General features: G+C 35.1%; 1 protein-coding gene across 6 annotated transcripts in view; it reads left to right on the top strand.

The window, feature by feature from the left end:
• Nucleotides 1-16,616, top strand: part of chchd3a (coiled-coil-helix-coiled-coil-helix domain containing 3a) — a 113,561-nt gene that overhangs the window by 84,194 nt on the left and 12,751 nt on the right. For all 6 annotated transcript variants that reach the window (NM_001309796.1, NM_214804.2, XM_087246445.1 and 3 more), the window contains one exon: nt 6,048-6,118. In NM_001309796.1, coding sequence (NP_001296725.1) covers nt 6,048-6,118 — 71 coding nt within the window. The remainder of the gene's footprint in view (nt 1-6,047; nt 6,119-16,616) is intronic.

Below are 16,616 nucleotides of genomic sequence, written 5' to 3'. Positions count from 1 at the left end.
TTTTTAAAATATTATATCCTATATTAAATTATATTATTAAAATTGTATATTATATTATTATTATATTATATCATTATTGTTATTATTATAATATTTATTAAATTGTATTATTATATTACAAAATATTAATAATAATAATAATAATAATAATAATAATAATAATAATAATAATTGATGAGTTTATCATCTGCATGTAATTGGTGATAATTTTGTTTTATTCTTAAAATATTAAACAGTATATTAAATTATATTATTATAACATTGTATTATTATAATATTATATATTATTTAAGTTTTATTTATTATAAATAATAATAATAATAATAATAATAATAATAATAATAATAATAATATTTGATGAGTTTCTCATCTGCGTATGATTGATGCTGCTTTTGTGTCATTTTTTTAATTCTATAAAATATGTGAAATTATATTATTAAATATATATAATATATAATATATTATTATTATTAATATTATTATTATTATTATATTTGTTTTATTATTTTTATTTAATTATGGAAATATTTATTATTATTATTATTAATAATATTAACAATAATAATAATAATAATTGAGTTTCTCATCTGCGTATAATTGCTGTTGCTTTTGTCATTTTTAAACAATTAAATAATATATTAAATTATTAAACATTATATTATTATTTTATATATTATATTATAATATTGTATTATATATTGTATTATATTATAAATTTTGTATTATTATTTGTATTATATTGTATTATTATTATTATTATTATTATTAAAATATTATTATTAAAAACTTTATTGTTATTAAAATATTATTTTTATTTATTTATTTATTTATTTATTGACTAAATTACTTGTAATATATTTGCATAAATATTTAAACTAACTCATTATTTATTTATTCACTCATTTATTTTAATTTTACATTTAAATTTTCATTTTTTGTAGTATGCTCCAAATAAGAACTGCTGCTCAATTTCGAAACATAATTCTGATGGTGTGCAGGCTATTCTGGAATTATTTGTCTGAAATTGATCACCAATAAAGGTGAATCCACGCTAAAAGTGTCAGTACAGTTTATTACATGATATCATGCAATTTATTACATGTTTACAACTCTCCATTCAAAGCTTTGATTCAGACTTCCAGGGGCTGTTACCTAGCAACACTATAGGATGTTCTCGTAGTAACCTGTAGTGATGCTACAGATGCATTTGAATGTAAATCGCTCTTCAACGCATGTTAAGCTCTCTCTCTCTCTCTTCCTGTTGCTCGTTCTTGCTGACGGCATTGTTAAGAGAAGAGAGTTAGTTGTTTTATTCGAGATCAGTGTGTGGTCATTATCTTTTCCCTCCCTGCAGACGAGACACTGGAAAAGGGACAGCGTCTGTCTCCGCATGAGGCTTCGTTAATTTAATTAGCCGAGTTTTATCTAGACAAGAGGCACAGCTTGAGTTTTGCACTCCTAGTCATGTCCCCTTGTTTTCCTTTACAGCTAAAGATATGAATAATTTTTTGTCATAGTTTTCGCATTATAAAGTCATTCCAAACGTTGTAAAATGTCACCAATATGTTGTTCTGAATATGTTTATTGTATAATTATTTGCACAGAGTTGCAGCATTTGTGTTTGTTTGGGACATTTAAGCTGCTCTGTTTTGTCGCGCAGTCTCCCGCAGTAAGAGGCAATGATGAAAGGATTGAATCCACAGGCCTCTACCCTGCTTTTCTTCGCTGTTTGCAGTCGCCAGCTTTGATTTGTTAAAGCTCGGTCTCGCGCCTCTGCCGGTGCACTACGGAGCCAATATGGCCGCCATGCTGTTGAGCCATAATGGCCGACTCAGCGGGGGTTTCCCTCCACATCTTCTCTGGTCTGTGAGAGATAACACAGCCTGCTGATTACTGCGCCGTTGCTCAGATCTCTCATTATAAAGCCTGTGAGATTTAATTTGAACGTGGGGCTGTTTCCCAAAACACCACCTATATGCACTGTCAGTGGCACGAGTAGCTTTTAGGAGATTCTTTCATTAGTTCATAACACCCCTGTGAGCGCCAGATTAAGCTTTTATTTTAAGAAGCCTGTAAACAGAAGGTGAGAAAGGAGTTTGAGAGCTCCTGTGTGGAACGGGTATTTTCTATTGGATGGATGGATGGATCATTCAAGTAATATACATATTACAAACAAACTACAGTCATAAATAAACACAAGTGCAAGTATTACAGTGAAATAAATTGTTTTTTTTTTTCTTTTTTTGGAGAAAGTAACTCCAGATATGGATATGGGATGATACCCAGTTTCAAGGTTTACCGCTGTTTGGAAACGTCAAGTTAATAAAACCGCAAACATGTTTTGTTATACCATTTCTAAGGTATATGTAGAGAAGTGTTTTTATGTGTTGCAAGGAAATCTGTGTTTTTGAAGACAGTGGAAGTCGATGGTTTATTTTAATTATGTATCCCGACATGTTCACTGTTCCAAAATATTAGAAAAGTTTCCTAAAATGTAATATAATGTCTAAGACATTTTAAAATAACATATTTTACAGTGCATAGTAAAAGAACACTGCATAGTCCTTATCATATAAATAACTCTTTATTAAACTTCCTTGCACTACAAAAAATCTTTAAACTCTCTTAAAATGCTCACAGTCACAGGCCTTAAAAAAACACATGCAGATGATAAACGTTCACTCTATTTTGGTTCAATTCTGCAGCGTCTCCACAAATCATGTGTTTTCACATGTGGTTTCTGGTCATCTATAATCCCAACTAAACATTGCATATCCTGTTCTGTTGTTGACGCACACATTGGAATATCGATGCTCAAGTGATATATTGCGTAGCCCTACTTTAGATGGGGTTTTACTTATCGTATACTTGTGCAGTACCTGATGACTGGCTCTGAGATATCAACTAAAATATAAGAAATCTGACATTTTTGTGACGAAGCTCAAAGCTTAGTTTAGTTGATACATGTTTTAAAATGTTTTAAAATGTCCCAAAACCCTAATATGCCTTTATTTTTTCAAGTATCAAAGCCATCATATTTAAAAAAAAGATTCATACATTTGTTAAATTATTTAATAAAAATATAAACCTACAGTATAAAACCTTTTTTGAAAATAATTACTCAAATATTGAAAATTTGTAAACTCGTTTCTTGTCGAATGAATTTGATGGCTTATGGTTTCACGAAACAGCATGTGGGTGGTAAACCTGCACTCTAAGATTGATGAAAGGGCCTCTAAATCAGTGTGGCCCAACTCCGAAATCAAAATCAGCAGTCTTATCCCGGTCTCTTATTAATCAAGGGAAATGGCAGACCTCCCAAATTACACCGCTGCTTAACTCATGGAGTTTTTGACCACGCGTGTTTGGATGTCCGACTTACTTTGCATGTAATCAGTTTCTATGCAGGCCAAGAGTCTTTCACTGTGTGGCCCTGATTAGCGTTGACTCCACCTATCCGATCAGCAGCATCACAACATGCTCTTAAAATCACTGCTTCTGCACAACAGGCCGCTCAGAGTCAAGTTCATACCCGATACTGGCTTTAACTCTCAACTCTGTAATAGGCTTGATGACAGGTTTGTCAACATCCACTCTGGGGGGAAATAAAACATTATTTTGGGGCCTTTCAACTGTGCAAAATAAACCTACATCTCGCATTGTAACAGAAACACATAGAATCCAAATTTACACCAAGGGCCAAATGGGAAAATTCTGTCTTAGCAGTAAATAAAATCAATAGCAATGGCTTTAATTTAATTTATTCATTTTCTTTTCATCTTAGTCCCTTTATTAATCTGGGGTCGCCACAGCAGAATGAACCGGCAAAATGCCTTACCGTTTATGTATTAGTGTTATTCTATTATTATTGACCTCCAGAATCAAGGCGTCTGCTCACTGCGTGTCAGGATTGACTTCTGAGGCTCAAGTAATTTATTAGATAAAGAAAAGATTGACGCAGCTTCTCCTACTGCTGCAAATTCTGTTTTTACTTTTAATATTTGGCGCCAGTTAATCAGGAAGTGACAATTTTGTTCGCTTTGACTCGTTGGTTAGAAACGCTGCTTTATTCGCACATCTTTTATGCGATAATCCAGTTTTGCCCTTAAAGTTAATTCCCATTTTTGGATGGAAACATAGCCAATGACACTCTATCAAACATATCTACAATGATAACTCACTGAGTTATTAACGCACAGCAATACCACACAAAAAAGGAAGGACTTTAAAGGAATAAACAATGTGAGGAAAGCTCTGTTATAGTACCCTAGACAAGTCTGAACAAGTTCGACCTACGCATGGGTGAGGCAGGCAGTTCTGTACAGTTATGTAATCTATCGGCTTAAAGATATCAGCCTAATTTTTATTGGCCCATATTGATATGGCCGCCGATATATCTAGTTTAAAGTGATATATTTAAAGTAATGGATTGGAAAAATGGATGGGTCTGGGCTGGTGTTATATAGTATTGTACAAAACCTTGTCATAAACTGCCAGGACATTTTCTGTTATTTTGCTAATTCATTTATCTCTATATTATTACTTATACACTCTTTTAAACTACTAAAATGTCAATACAAGTCAATTTGAATTTTCAGAGAGCAGAGATCAAGGACTCAAGGACTCACTTGTGAACTGCAAAATACGGAAACTGTTTATTAACAGATATTATTTACAGTGTAAATAACAATTTATATCTGTTTTCTGTGTATATGTTTGATATAAGTAAAATAATTTAGTTATAAATAAATAAATAAATAAATTATATATATATATATATATATATATATATATATATATATATATATATATATATATATATATATATATATTATTGATTGTATGTAAATAGCCTTTCTACCATCTACTGGTATGTTTGGCAGGAAGCTGGTTTTTGCTGTCTGGCAACTCTAAAAGCTACTAGACAAATGATTTCTACTTGACGTGCAGTCCATCAGAAGCTATACAGTAGCTTCACTAAAAGCCCAAGATATATTTATTGATCCTCATGGTTGTTGTCTTTCATTTGTATTGATTGTGTGTGTAAGAGAGAGGGTGAATGTGAGATGAACCTGTCTCGCTGTGATTGAGAGCTCTCTTTATGTAGGTAGCTTGAGCAAGTTTGTGTTGTCACATCTTCAAATTCACTCGTCCATCTGACATTTTGCTCGTTTTCTTTGAAATGTCAGTTATTCCATGGAATCGTCGACCCGAACGCTTTATCAAGGTCTATTCCGGGTTGTGCGGACATTCGTTTTGTCCTCCACCTACACATGACACACTTCACTAAGATCCTCATAAGGTTTTAGATTGCTATCATCTGTTAGTGAGATGACCTTTTCATCTGTGTTGACACTTTTTTCTTTGATTTCCTACAGTACCTTTATCCAATTTCGCTTTGAACGTTTGTTTTAATGGAAGCTTCTTATGCTGTAAATGGTCTTCTTTGTTATGTGTATACTGGAATATCAAGTCAAGTCGAGCTTTATTGCCATCCCGATACATGTGTGGACGTACAGAAGAATGAAATGTTGTTTCTTGCAGGACAACAGTGCTAGATAATTAATCATAAATACAACACAACAATGGACATAAGAGCTATGTAAAAAAAATAAATAAATTATATATATATATATATATATATATATATATATATATATATATATATATATATATATATATATATAAGTATGTTTACATGAGGCTGAACAATGTTGTGCAGGATATTGTGCAAGAGAGGTATTAAAGGTGAATATCGTGCAAGAGTTATTTAAGGTTGAAGCAAGCAGTGCAACATGATTGTGGGACATTTATAGTAAACATTGTTTCATTATTGAGTTCTTGTAAGAAGGAGTTTAGATAAAGTGTCAGGTGCATAAGAGAGAAGAGTGTTTCTACAGGTGGTTTGTCAAGCTCACTCACCTGTATGAAGCACAATTTAAAATGCACAATGTTTCCAAGTGACATGGAGTGATTAAGAAAGTGGCTATAGTGCAAGCGTGCAACCTTTATTTTGATGTATCTTTTTCCTCTTTCCTATGCTTTAGAGTTCCCAGTTCTACAAAGTAACCAATGAGAACTATCACAAGGCAGCAGATGAGGTCAACGCCAAGTTCAAGTGAGTTGATTCCATATTCCACATTATATTTTGTTATTCATTATTTTGTAAGCAATGCGGGTCCACTGTATGTGATTTTTGTGCAACAGGTTATTTTTATTATATAGGTCATTTATTAGTAATTTTTGAGTTGTTTTTATTTATATTTTTATTACATTTCATTGCATTTCACAATTGCCTTTTTATTTATAGCATCAACGTTCTAGCATTTCAGTTTTCAGTTGAACATAGAACTGGAAGTAGTGCCTTTATAAGTTTTAATAAATAATTTATAAATCTGTTGTTATTTAAGTTATGTCCAGGGATGAGAAGTATTTAGGGTACATGTATTTCAAATGCAAAATAGTATTTTGTAATTTGTATTTGATAGGGTTTACGAAAATGTCTTAATATTTTATATCAAAACACTTTTGTGTCTTGCATTTTTGTAGTTTCAAAACACTGTAAAATATTTTGCAAGAAATCCAAAGGATGACATCATAAATATGCAGCCTCTGATAGGTACTCTCTCAGTTATTTGCCAAGGCTTGAGATCAGAACAGAAAATTAGTTAATATTCACCTTATTCTTCGTGTACGAGCGTTTGCATCTTGAGACTTCCGGTCCCATTCACTTCTATTCATTTTTAGAGGTTAAAAACAGCTTGTTACGCTGCTTGAAACTGATATTTTCTTCTTCTAACACTTGTTTGTGGAGCAAGTAGTTTGACCGTTTTGTGCGGTTTATTATTCCTTGTCATTTTTTCCATAGGCAACTGAATCGAAAGTTCTAAAACAATCACAAAAACGAGCGCTCTGCCGCATTAACATTAAGGTCAGCTGAAGAAGGTGCTCAGTCCATGTAGTATGAATGGGCATTATGCATCACATACAAAGAAAATAACAGACAAATGGCAGAGGTATTTTAGAGAGTCAACAATCATATATAAAATGTCAGTATAGTGAAACAGTTAAATTATAGTTATATTATAGTTACATTTTTTATGAACACCTACTCATGTAGAGAAGTAGAGGTGAATGAGGTGGCAGAGAAGCTGACTTAAACTTGCTCAGAGAAAAGCTGCTATCAAAGAGTGTTTACTGAGTCAGTTTAATAGTGAAAAAACTGACTGGTCGAATAGGCCTATGGATGGAAGACATTTCATCCTCTCTTGTAAAAGTATTTTGTTGTATTTTCAATATACAAAAATACAGTATTTTGTTTTGATACTTGTTTTGGCTGCTGTATTTTGTAGTTTATTTTGATACATTTAAAAAAATAGGTATTTGGTATTATAATATCTTAAAATAAATTTCAACCCTGGTTATGTCTCTAAACCATAACTTTGCTGTCTTCTGATGAGCACAAAGGTAGGTAAAAGAAAAGAACCGATTTTCCTTTTTGTTCAGTTTCTCCCACAGTTGTTTCCTTTATCTTTTGCGACAAACTTCTGCAAAGTCTTGTCATGAATGTGAAGTCTTGGCCATTAGGCTGCTGGAAAGCTGGAAACATGTAACTGAAGAGCTCTACAATTACAGGACATTTTGGCTCCATATGTCTTAATGTGGCCTATTAGCCCCAATAGTAATGCATGTTGGTAAAGGGGAAGTGAAGGGAGGCCAGCCTGTTTCAGGACTGGCCTGCGCTCTCAAATCGCATTAGGCTGTCATTATCCCTCTTCCTCAGTGCCAACACAGGGATCATCGTCTCTTTAGAAATGTCAGAAATTGATTTGTGGTGTCCAGTGGGGCAGAATCGGAGTCGGGAGGAGGGAGGTTGCACGGCTAATGCTAAATTGCATTAAGAAATGCATTAAAATAACATTAGCCTGACATGGTTCTTCGCACAGGCCTGGGCCGGGGTGTCATGTGACCAGCGAGGCCGCCGTGGATGCTGTGATTGGCTGATTGCATTAGAGATGTGCATTAGCAGCGCTGTGATTGGATTATGGAGTGGAGGGAGGAGGGTTTTCTGCATGTAATGAAATGTCTTCAGGGTTTGATGTTACATGAGGAAAGATGCAAGCAGTACTGACTGCAGGAATAATGAAGTTTAACTGTGTGTGCGTGAGAAAGGAGGAAATAAACTGAAATTCTTCATATTGTAAGAATGATTGGCCACAAGTGTGCGTTTAGGTTGTATATATATATATATATATATATATATATATATATATATATATATATATATATATATATATATATATATATATATATATATATATATAAACATGTCTATCTCTATTGATTTTCCCAAATGGATATTACAACAATATTCACCCTCTGAAAACAGGCGATAAGATCATATCAGGAATTGGACTGAGTAATAAGAATGAAGTATACTTTGTCTGAGGCTTTTGATTTCCTGAAAGTTGAAACGGCCCTAGAGATTTGGGTCTGCATTTGCATAACTGATGGAATTACCATAAGTTTGATGTGATAATCTTTTACTTGAAGTTGTAAATGGTCGTCTCTTCATTCTTTTAGCAACTGAAAGCTTTTGATGTGTATGTGGGTTTGGCTCTCTGGAAAATCAGTTTGGGGTCATATGGTGTAATTGCTTCGCAATGCTTATGCGTCTGTGTAATAACATCTGATTTAAAGTCTGATTAACATGATTTGCCCAGGTAAAGCATGATCCTTAACTGACATCCTTTGTTGGTCATTGCATTGCATTCATATTGACCGGTACACTCTGAATTAAGGGTTAGGACTACACTTATTTGTGACTTCTTGTGACCCATGACACATTAAATATTCTCATGTGGAGTGACTAGTTGTGGGATAAAAAAAAAAAAAAAAGCAAGTGAGAAGGTCATCATTTTAGAGACAGATTTGAAGATGTTATAGAGTTAGTAAAGTGAGCCTCATTCGAAAAGGAATTGGAAATTGGCATACACCTGGAGCAGCGGGCATCTATTGCTTCCAGCGGCCAAGGAAGGTGCCTTGCTCAAGGGCGCCTCAGCTGGGTATCAAATATGGACACAGTGCAGTTAATTTTCTCCCCCCACTTTCAATTCCTTCAATGACCAGAAATCAAACCAGCACTGGGTTAGTCCAACTCAATAGGCATCAGACCACAACTGTCCCTTGTTATCTGACAGACCCAGTAGTAACATATGAATATGAGTTTAACTTTTGTGGGCAGAACATGAATGAATTCAACAAGATGGCAAAAATGCAGAAACATACGCTTGGACATATTGGTCTATATTGACATGATGGGATCAGATTTGTTGGCTGAACATCCATGATGTGAATCTCTGGTTCCTCATATCCCAATGCACTTGGAGTCAATTTGAGTATAATTCTTGTCACATTTAAGATACTAGTTTGAGTCTTTCATTATTCTGCTGGGAATAGCTCGGGGGTCATAAAGGAATGGGCATGGTCAGCAACAATACTGGCTTTGGCCTTTAAATGATGATTAGTTGGTACTAAGAAGTCCCAAGCATGTCAAAAATTGAATAATTAAAGCCCACCAAATCCCTTACACCAAATTCTACCCCAGTACCATCCAAATGTTGCAGCATTGTAACGCATCAGACCAGACTGCTTTTTTCCCCAGTCTTCTATATTCCAATTGTGGCGAGCCTTTGTGAATTGTAAGCTCAGATTGTTGTGCTTATCTAACACGAGGGTCACCAATATGGCTTTCTGCTTGTGTCACTAGTGTTTTTCTGCCACTTCAAGGTTTAAAGTGTTGTTCGTTCAGAGATGCTCTTCTTATTTAAATCACCTTTCTTACCCTTTCGTACCACAGCAGATCTATTTCTCATGTCAACAGGCCTAAATGCATTGAGTTACTGCTGTGTGTTTGGATTTGTATTAACAATCAACAGGTGACCTAATAAAAATATCTAGTGAATAAACTTTTATTTCTAAAAATGTAAAAATTTTTAGCCATTAACAATATAGACAATTATGTTTTATGTCAACTTGGATTATGAGGTGCATGGTAACATTTATAAGAGCACATATAACCAGTTAAGCTATGCAGTGATGTAATGAATGGAATACTTAGCCATATGGTTGTTGTTTTTTTCATAGTATCAGCATATGGTTTAATTGAAATTAGACCAGGATAGAATGGGATTTGAAGGTAATTCAATATTTAGATATTAGGGCTGGGTTTGGAATTTATAAATAGGTGGTAAAAAGGCAAGTATTAGAGCAAGAGACAATATTAAATGTCTTTGCACAATGAGTGTGACATTTTTGTATGTTTTTTTTTCAGTTGCATGGTGGCTGTAAATTGCCAAGACATGTCTGAAAATGCTTGCCACGGATAGGAAAAACAAAAATAAATTCCTAATCCAAGTTTTTGTAAATGTAAAAGGCTAGTAAGTAGTGTGTGTAAACGTGATTACACAACTTGAGGATGATTTCATTTTTAACTTGCGAAAATTTGAGATTAAATAACTTAAAATTTTGAATTGAATTAAAGGTTAAGAATTGTGAGTTATGGTAGGAAATTGGGTTATAACTACAGTTGGGTTTACCTGTGTTGTCAGATGCACAAATGCAAGCATTCAGTGCTCGCCTACTCACACACTCTAAACATCTGCTCCACACAGACTTATGCACAAACACACAGCCTGTCAAGCTACGCAGCCTCGGATGCAGCAAGAATTTCAGATAAATGGCGGAGAGGAAGAGTGTGATGTTGTCTCCAGCCACCTGTCAGCGCTGACCTTTGCCTCATCCCTGTGATGCTGTGTTTAAGCATGCACTCTCTGTGTTTGTCTTGTGTCCCCAGGGGGCTGCCGTACTCTGTCACACCGGAGCAGTTTCACAGGGTTGACCTCTTTCTAGGTTCTACTATCTTCTGTTCTCTGAATGGGTTTAGATGTTTCTGCTCACCCAGTTTAGTCGCCCATTAACGTGTCCTGTTTAGGTCAAAGGGCACTTGTTGGAATTAGTGTTTCATTGCTCTGCACCACTGTTCCACATAACTACCAGTGTGCTTTTCTTAAGTAAGTTTAACTAAATAGACAAAGGCATGAAAGAACTATGCCAGAATGTGTACAAATAAGAATTATATGTCAGCATTGCTGCTGATTTTTGGTCTTGTTTCTAGTGCAAATATCTACAAATTCTTAAATCAAGAAGTACATTCTACACAAGCAAAAATATTGTCTTGTTTTCTCACAAGCTAAATAATCTTATGTCAAAATAAAAAACAAAACAAGATTATTTTGCGTCAGGACGTGGACGCATTGGGGTGCTGTTTTTGCACATGTCGGTGTTAATGGATTATCCTGTATTACTTAAAAAAAAAACATGAGTAATCTTGACAAATTGTACATCAGTCTAAAGCTACAACCCTCAAGCAGCCTTTGTAGATAGTTGTTTTTCAATTGGAAGCTCATAAAGTATGTATTTGCTAAACTTGTGTTAGTTAAACAGAAAATGCTTATTAGACATGGAGTAAATAGCATTGCAATAGCAAAACACACACGCATTCATTCCTGTATATTATAGTTTATTTTGAAAGGTATGAGTCCACAGAACATCGTCCCATCGACCACCGACAAAATAGTGTTGAATTATGGATGGTTATTCATTTGTTTATGTCACTGTGTCTTCCGAGACCTGTTGTTTACATTGTTTACTATTACTACTTACTTGCAGAAACAACTCTTTGTAGTAAAAAGCAAGTCAATATCATAGCTTACAGTGTTACAAATAAAATGAGACCATGAATTGAAAAAAATTCAGAATTACAGTTACTAAAATCTATACAAAGCAGTCGAGTGTTTTGACGTTCTGCATATGCAATCTGCCATGTTTTATTTTAAATTAAGGCAATATTTTTTCTTACCTAGAATATGGTTCTTGATTTAAGAATTTTTAAATCTTTGGACTAGAAACAAGACAAAAAAAATCTAAGAAAAGAATTTTCTGCAGTAAATGAGATTATATGAGATTATATCTATATTTATATACAGTCAAAAGCAAAATTACTAATCCTTTTCTGAAATTGTAATTCTTTTTTAAATGTTTCCCAAGTGCTGTTTAACAGAGAGATTTTTTTCCAACACATTATTGAACTTAATAGTTTTAACAACTAATTTCTAATAACTAATTATTAATTTCATTGGCTGTTGCCATGATGACAGTTACATAATAGCTTACCAGTTATTTTGCAAGATAATAGTATTCTGTGGAAATTAGCTTAATTAGGTTGACTAAGCAAGTTTGGGTAAATAGGAATTCACTGGGCAACAGTAGTTTGTTCTGTGTAGTCTGGTTAATTAACAATTAAATATTATTCAGGAAAAAAAAAATTACTGATTTTATTTAAACCAAGTTAAGAGAAATAAGACTTTTTTTCCAAAATAAATAATAAATATATAGCAATTACTGTGAAAATGTTCTTGCTCTGTTAAGCATCACTTGTAAACTATTTGTAAAAATTTCATAGGAAGCCTGATAATAATTTTGCCTTCAGCTGTAAATAGGAAAAACTACTTTATTGTTACATTTTGTAAATATCTTGTACTTATCAGACATTTTTTTTTACATTTCTAGAGTCTAGTATGCTAGTAAAATTATTTCTGTTTATGTTTCTTCAAATATGACCAGTTAAAGTTAATACATTTCATAAGTTTTAATTATTAGTTCAGTGTTATTGTTTATACTAACTATTCTCATTAATTTTCCTTCGTCTTAGTGTCTATTTCTAAGATCACCACAGCAAAATGAACCACCAACTATTCCAGCATATGTTTTACGCAGCGGATGCCCTTAAACTACATAAACTACAACTGTCTTACGCATGTCTTTGGACTGTGGGGGAAACCAGAGCACCTGGAGGGTACCCATGCGAACAAGGAGGGGACATGCAAACTCCACACAGAAATGCCAACTGGCCCAGCCAAGATTCCAGTAACCTTCTTTCTGTGAGGCAACAGTGCTAACCACTGAGCCACCATCAACTATACTGAATTATAAAAAAAATAATAGTTAAATCTGAAAACAGAAAATTTAATCCACGATATCTAATATAGCAAAATCAAATTAATTCAAATTTCTAAAATCAACTGATATGTATATATATATATATATATATATATATATATATATATATATATATATATATATATATATATATATATATATGACACCATTACATTGTTCATCCCTAGCAACTGCATTTCCATACAGGTTTAAAGGTTATTTCTCACACTGCTTGAGACTGTGTTGGAATTCACTCACGTCTTCTTGGAAAAGCCCCATCATACACAGCGAGGTCTTTGACTATAATGGGCTGCTCTTTAAAAGAAATAACTCCTCTTAAAAGGCCATGAAGTTTGACTGCCTATTGAAGCACAGCTTGACCTGTCTCCAACAGCACAATTACAGCTATTACATCGAAATATAAGTGAACACCAGTAGACCAGCCATAATATTTAATCTAAGCATTCTTTTTTAAAAAGAGGTAAGTCCACGGCTTCGCAGCAAAAGAATATCAACACAGAGTAAATGGCCGTCTCATTCAACGAGACGAGCTCCACAGAAACACACACACACACAGTTACGGCTACTGCTGTCGCAGGTTATCAAACCCTCATCGTCTTGAAAGTGTCTCTCAAGCTTCAGTCAAACCACTCGTAGCTCTGTTACATCTTTACCGCGGCTGGGATTACCTATATATCATTCTCTTATCTTCCCTCCCACCCCTTCATCTTTTCGTTTTGTCTTCCCTTGCCTTTCTCACCCTGGTGTCTAACCTCTGCTCGTCTTCTTTATCCCAAAAAGAAATTTCTCTACTATTCCTTCCATCCCGGTAGGTAATGGGACGATGCGAGTTCTGTGTGCCGCTGATGGATCGCATTTTAAAAACGCCGAAAATGAGCTCTTATCATTTTTCTTCGTAACTGCTTCATTTGTTTTGATTTCTGTCCGCCTGTCACACACGCCGTCAGTTCCTAAATGAACATACATGCGTTTTTTTCAGAAGTGGACGCTTAACCTCTTCACCCCGCTAGACTGCGAGTGCTCATAATGATGACGGATAGTCACATGTCTGTTAAGAGAGAGATCTGAGTTCATCTGAGACCCACTGTAAGACACCAGACTTAACTACGCCATGCTGGCGGGACCATATTTCATCAGTCTTGATTTAGGGGAATTTAGAGCATTTGAGAAATGTGTGGTGGTATTTTAATATGCTGAATGCAGATGGAAGGTCGTCTTTGTGCCTTTTGTCTAAAATCCTCTACAGACCGGCACACCTATAGTATTGTAAGTCCTTCATGCACTGGTGTAGGTTGAACCAGCACCGATGGGATCATTTCGAGCATTTCTTTCTGTCCTTTCTCTGTCTTTCATTCCGAATTGCTCTCTATTCTCACTTCTTCCGTGATAAAGCATCTCATATCTGTGCGTCTCTCTCAGCTCTTGGTGTCACAGTCGTCCGAGCGCTTTCTCGCTGTGATTTATGACCCACATCTACTTCTTTTCTTCCAAAAACCATTTCAGCTGGACGGAGGGATTTACGCAGAGACATAAATAAATATATACACGCCTATGATATTATAGAGCTGTCCTGCTTTTTTGATGCCTGATCTGTGGATGGTGAGAGAGAGAGAGATGGTGAAGGTGCCATTCACATGCGTTGATGTGTGGATATTTTATTCACTAAGCAGTTGCTGGTTAAAAGCTCAGATGACAGGGTTTGAATAACAAACCTTGTGTTTGTAAAGATACAGTGTTTCAGAAATCACAGATTTGGGGAAAAGCTTCTTTTGCTATGACTGAAAGGGTCATCCATTTGGTTTTCATCTGCACAACCTGTTGTTAGAGATTTTCAGTCATTTTAAGAGTGATTTACCATCTTGTAAAGTCAATGAAAACTGGAAAGATATGCAGTCAGTTAAACCAGGATTGTCAATAATTAGGGAATTTACCACCACCAGGGGACATTAACACCAATAGCTGGGAGTAACCTGAATAATGTCATCAGTTTTCTTTTTCCAATAACTGCTTTTTTACTTTTTTATACTTCAAATAGGACTAAGTGACCTTGAAATGGAGAAAAATTGTATGTTGTTCTCTAAGGCTACGTTTACACAAAACAACAAAATTACTTTTCCTTGGATTTTAAAAAAGTTTCACATCAACACAACAACATTTTTAAAAAAACATCCACGTTTTAATATATCACCTAAAATGGCCAAAACACTATATTATGTGTACCAGGCAAAGTATTTGGCGCTGTCTCCGATGTATAATTTGAAGTTGAAGTTCAGTTCAGTGTGGTTTAATTTTTACTGCAGAAAGTCCAAACACTGAAGAGCAAATCCATCGATGTGCAGTACCACATATCCCAAACCAAGCAAGCCAGTGGCGACAGTGGCGAGGAACAAAACTTCACCAATTGACGAAAGTGAAGAAAAAAACCTAGAGAGGAACCAGGGTCATTTGTGCATGACCATTTCTCCTCTGGCCAAACTTCTTGTGCAGAGCTGCAGTCTATGAGAATGCAGGACATCTATCGTGGAGTAGCTGCAGGTGTGAGTTGGTCACCGGCAGGTGGTCAGGCTGGCCCACTGGACCAATGCAGAGACTCATCTGTCACTGGGTTTTTCAGGAATCAGTATCATGCGCTCCACTCTTTCATGACCACCACAGCATCTGCTCAGGATACGGCCTGGTCCAGGATTATTGAGACGTCTAGAAGTCCTATATGGTTGGCATCATCTCTTCGTTTGAGTTTTCCTTGAGGTCCTTAATGGTTGGCATCATCTCTTCACAGGTCTTGGATCACATCAATGGTGCTTCAAAATCTCTTGATTTCCTCTTTCATTTCATTTTAATCTTTCTTTTGCAATTGTTTACACGAACATAACCACAGAGGCATTTTCAAAAACGTCCACTTTTTTTTCTCAAAAATGGGATTTTCGTAGAAATAGAGTCAAAATTTATAAAAAGTTTCATATTTTTGGCTGAAAACATTGTATAATTCTAAACATAGTTAATAATAACAAAGAAGTTTTAATGAGTTAATATTCAAACTATTTGTATATGCTTGATGGTCGTAGAAGTAGTCTAGAAGGACATGGTGTGCGATTAAAAAGCAGCTGTGTGTATTTGAGTGGACGGATTGAGAAGAGGAGAGGGAGATACAGAGGAGATGGATAAGAAAAGAGAAAGGGGTGAATCCCCAGTCCTTCCGGGAACCCAAAGAGTTGCGATGGTGACTGACAGCGGGCGTCCATTCACTCCTTCATTCATCTGCCCTTCAGAGCAGCTAATATGAATGACAGCACGGATTAAACCTCGTCTGATCTAAAAAGAGAGCAGGATAACATCTCCCTCCCTCCCAATCCTTTCTTTGCTTTTTGCTGTCCCAAAGGTCACCCCTGTCAAACGAAGAGTTTGTGTGTGTCTTCTAATCCTCCAAGGACAGAGGTGATGTTTCATTGGGCTTCAGATTTCATGGGAACCGGGTGGTCTTTGTCAATATGCCCGGCTTGACCCTCTGTATCTTTCCCCAAAATGATATTTGGTGG

Source organism: Danio rerio, chromosome 4 (genome assembly GCF_052040795.2).
Source record: "Danio rerio strain M-AB ecotype USA chromosome 4, GRCz13ab, whole genome shotgun sequence".
Classification (NCBI taxonomy): domain Eukaryota; kingdom Metazoa; phylum Chordata; class Actinopteri; order Cypriniformes; family Danionidae; genus Danio; species Danio rerio.
The sequence above is the reverse complement of the archived record's forward strand: the minus strand, read 5'-3'. Positions and strand labels throughout refer to the sequence as shown.